This window comes from Platalea leucorodia (assembly GCF_965183815.1).
Source record: "Platalea leucorodia genome assembly, contig: HAP1_HAP1_SCAFFOLD_594, whole genome shotgun sequence".
In the NCBI taxonomy this organism is placed as follows: Eukaryota; Metazoa; Chordata; class Aves; order Pelecaniformes; family Threskiornithidae; genus Platalea; species Platalea leucorodia.
In genome coordinates this window covers 18,828-22,679 of record NW_028121032.1, presented here as the reverse complement: position 1 = coordinate 22,679, position 3,852 = coordinate 18,828, and the positions used below count along the sequence as shown (strand labels likewise).

Genomic DNA, 3,852 nt, shown 5'->3' with positions numbered 1-3,852 from the left:
GTTCGGGGGGGTCTCAGCCCATCCCCCCCCGGGTGGGTTCGGGGGGGGTCTCAGCCCATCCCCCCCCCGGGTGGGTTCGGGGGGGTCTCAGCCCATCCCCCCCCCGGGTGGGTTCGGGGGGGTCTCAGCCCATCCCCCCCCCGGGTGGGTTCGGGGGGGTCTCAGCCCATCCCCCCCCCGGGTGGGTTCGGGGGGGGTCTCAGCCCATCCCCCCCCGGGTGGGTTCGGGGGGGTCTCAGCCCATCCCCCCGGCGCAGGGTGGGTTCGGGGGGGTCTCAGCCCATCCCCCCCCGGGTGGGTTCGGGGGGGGTCTCAGCCCATCCCCCCCCCGGGTGGGTTCGGGGGGGTCTCAGCCCATCCCCCCGGCGCAGGGTGCCGCCGGAGCCCCCCCGCGCCCCCGAGGAGGAGGGGGGCCGCCGCGGGGACTTCACGCGCCAGGAGTACGAGCGGCGGCAGCAGCTGAAGCTGATGGAGGAGCTGGAGAAGGTGCTGCGCCCCCCCCGCCCCCCCCGCGCCCCCCGCGCCCCCCGCGGCCCCCGGCCCCGCTGCTGCGACGACTCCGCCCTGGCCCGCAGCCCCCCCAAGGGGCTCCTCGGTACGGGGGGGGCACGGGGGGACATGGGGGGGGACATGGGGACACAGCCCCCCAAGGGGCTCCTCGGTACGGGGGGGGCACGGGGGGACATGGGGGGGGGACATGGGGACACAGCCCCCCAAGGGGCTCCTCGGTACGGGGGGGGCACGGGGGGACATGGGGGGGACATGGGGACACAGCCCCCCAAGGGGCTCCTCGGTACGGGGCACGGGGGGACATGGGGGGGGCATGGGGACACAGCCCCCCAAGGGGCTCCTCGGTACGGGGGGGGCACGGGGGGACATGGGGGGGACATGGGGACACAGCCCCCCAAGGGGCTCCTCGGTACGGGGGGGGCACGGGGGGACATGGGGGGGACATGGGGACACAGCCCCCCAAGGGGCTCCTCGGTACGGGGGGGGCACGGGGGGACATGGGGACATGGGGACACAGCCCCCCAAGGGGCTCCTCGGTACGGGGGGGGCACGGGGGGACATGGGGGGGACATGGGGACACAGCCCCCCAAGGGGCTCCTCGGTACGGGGGGGCACGGGGGGACATGGGGATATGGGGACATGGGGGGGCAGGGGGACGGGGGGGACATGGGGACACAGCCCCCCAAGGGGCTCCTCGGTACGGGGGGGGCATGGGGACGGGGGGGGGACATTGGGGACATGGGGGACATGGGGGGGGGAGAGGCCCCCAAGGGGCTCCTGGCAGTGGGGATGGGAGGGACACAGGGACAGGGGGACGTGGGGACAGGGGGACACGGGGACGTGGGGACAGGGGGACACAGGGACATGGGGACAGGGGGACGTGGGGACACAGGGACAGGGGGACGTGGGGACAGGGGGACATGGGGACAGGGGGACGTGGGGACAGGGGGACGTGGGGACAGGGGGACAGGGGACAGGGGGACACGGGGACGTGGGGACAGGGGGACACAGGGACATGGGGACAGGGGGACGTGGGGACACAGGGACAGGGGGACGTGGGGACAGGGGGACATGGGGACAGGGGGACGTGGGGACACAGGGACAGGGGGACGTGGGGACAGGGGGACATGGGGACAGGGGGACGTGGGGACAGGGGGACGTGGGGACAGGGGACAGGGGGACAGGGGACAGGGGGACACGGGGACGTGGGGACAGGGGGACACAGGGACATGGGGACAGGGGGACGTGGGGACACAGGGACAGGGGGACGTGGGGACAGGGGGACATGGGGACAGGGGGACGTGGGGACAGGGGGACACGGGGACGTGGGGACAGGGGGACACAGGGACATGGGGACAGGGGGACGTGGGGACAGGGGACAGGGGGACAGGGGACAGGGGTCCGTGTCCCCGCAGGCGCCCGCCTCTCCAAGGTTTACTCCCAGAGCACCCTCTCCCTCTCCACCGTGGCCGCCGACCCCGGGGGCTCCCACCCCGCCGGGCGGGCACCCAGGTGGGGCGGGGGGGCCGGGGAGGGGCCGGGGGGGGGCGAGGAGGGGCTGGGGGGGGTCTGAGGTCTGAAGGGGGGTTGGGGGGGGCTGGGGGGGTCAGGGTGGGGGGGGCTGGGGTCTGAAGGGGGGTGGGGGGCTGGGGGGTCGGGGGGGGGCCTGGGGTCTGAGGGGGGGTCGGGGAGGGGTGGGAGTGGGGGGCTGGGGTCTGGGGGGGGGTGGAGGGGGTCCGGGGGGGTCGGGGGGTGTCGGGGGGGGGGTCCGGGTGTCGGAGCGGGGCGCCGGGGGTCAAGGTCGGGGGGGTGGGGCGGGCACGTGACCCCGTGACCCCGTCCCCAGCCGGGCCGCGTCCCCCTCGGGGCCGATGTCCCCCGGGCGCCTCCCCCCCGGGCGCGAGCGCGAGTGGGAGAACGAGTCCAGCGCCTCCTCCCCCGCCTCCGTCCCCGAGTACACGGGTGAGTGTCCCCGGGTCACCCCTCTGTGTCACCCCGTGTCCCCCCCTCCGTCCCCGAGTACACGGGTGAGTGTCACCGGGTCACCCCGGGTCACCGCGTGTCCCCGGGTCACCCCATGTCACCCCGGGTCACCCCATGTCACCCTGTGTCACCGTGTCACCCCGGGTCACCCCTCTGTGTCACCCTGTGTCCCTCACTCTGTCCCCGAGTACATGGGTGAGTGTCACCGGTGTCACCCCACTGCGTCCCCCATGTCCTCCCTCTGTCCCCGTGTCCCCCGTGTCCCCCCTCCATCCCCAAGTACACGGGTGGGCGTCCCCCCCGCGTCCCCCCCGCGTCCCCTCGGGCTGCCCGTCCCCCCGCCGTGTCCCCGTTGTCACCGCCGCCCCCAGGTCCCCGCCTGTACAAGGAGCCGAGCGCCAAGTCCAACAAGCACATCATCCACAACGCGCTGGCGCACTGCTGCCTGGCCGGCCGCGTCAACGAGCCCCAGAAGAACCGCGTCCTGGAGGTGAGCCAGCGCGGGGACACCGCGGGGACACGGGGACAGCCTGGGGACATGGCCCTGGGGGGGACATGGGGACACCCTGGGCAGGGGGGGGCCACGTCAACGAGCCCCAGAAGAACCGCGTCCTGGAGGTGAGCCAGCGCGGGGACACCGCGGGGACACCGCGGGGACACGGGGACAGCCTGGGGACATGGCCCTGGGGGGGACATGGGGACACCCTGGGCAGGGGGGGCCGCGTCAACGAGCCCCAGAAGAACCGCGTCCTGGAGGTGAGCCAGCGCGGGGACACCGCGGGGACACGGGGGACAGCCTGGGGACAGCCTGGGGACATGGCCCTGGGGGGAGACGTGGCCTTGGGGGGGACATGGGGACCCCCTGGGGACACCCCCAGGTGGGGGGGTCACCTCAGCGAGCAGGGCCCATGGACACCCCCCCACCCCACCCCCATTTAACCCCTTCCCTCCCCAGTGTTGGAGCAGGGCCCTGGGTGCCCACGGCTCCCCCCACCCACGGGTGCCCCCACCCACGGCTCCCCCCACCCACGGGTGCCCCCCCATTTAACCCCCCAGGAGGTGGAGAAGAGCAAGGCCAACCACTTCCTCATCCTCTTCCGCGAGGGCGGCTGCCAGTTCCGCGCCCTCTACACGCTGGGGGGGGACCCCCCGGAGCTGCGGCGCCTGGCGGGGGCGGGGCCCCGCGCCGTCCCCCTCCCCATGGTCAAGGGCATCTACAAGTACCACTCGGACCGCAAGCGCTTCAGCCAGATCCCCGCCCGCACCATGTCCATCGGCGTCGACGCCTTCACCATCCAGGGCCCCCTCGGGCAGCCCCGCAAGCCCGGCACCCCCAAAAAGCCCAGCACCCCCAAGTAG

The 3,852-nt window shown here is 74.9% G+C and overlaps 1 protein-coding gene across 1 annotated transcript; it reads left to right on the top strand.

Moving 5' to 3' along the window:
* Positions 1-371: 371 nt before the first annotated feature.
* LOC309604288 (calmodulin-regulated spectrin-associated protein 3-like) lies at positions 372-3,852 on the top strand (the record flags this gene model as incomplete). The annotated part of the gene is made up of 5 exons (XM_082339222.1): positions 372-595; positions 1,926-2,022; positions 2,357-2,472; positions 2,865-2,983; positions 3,550-3,852. Coding segments are annotated over 5 exons (859 nt in total), but the record flags the coding sequence as incomplete, so codon positions are not given.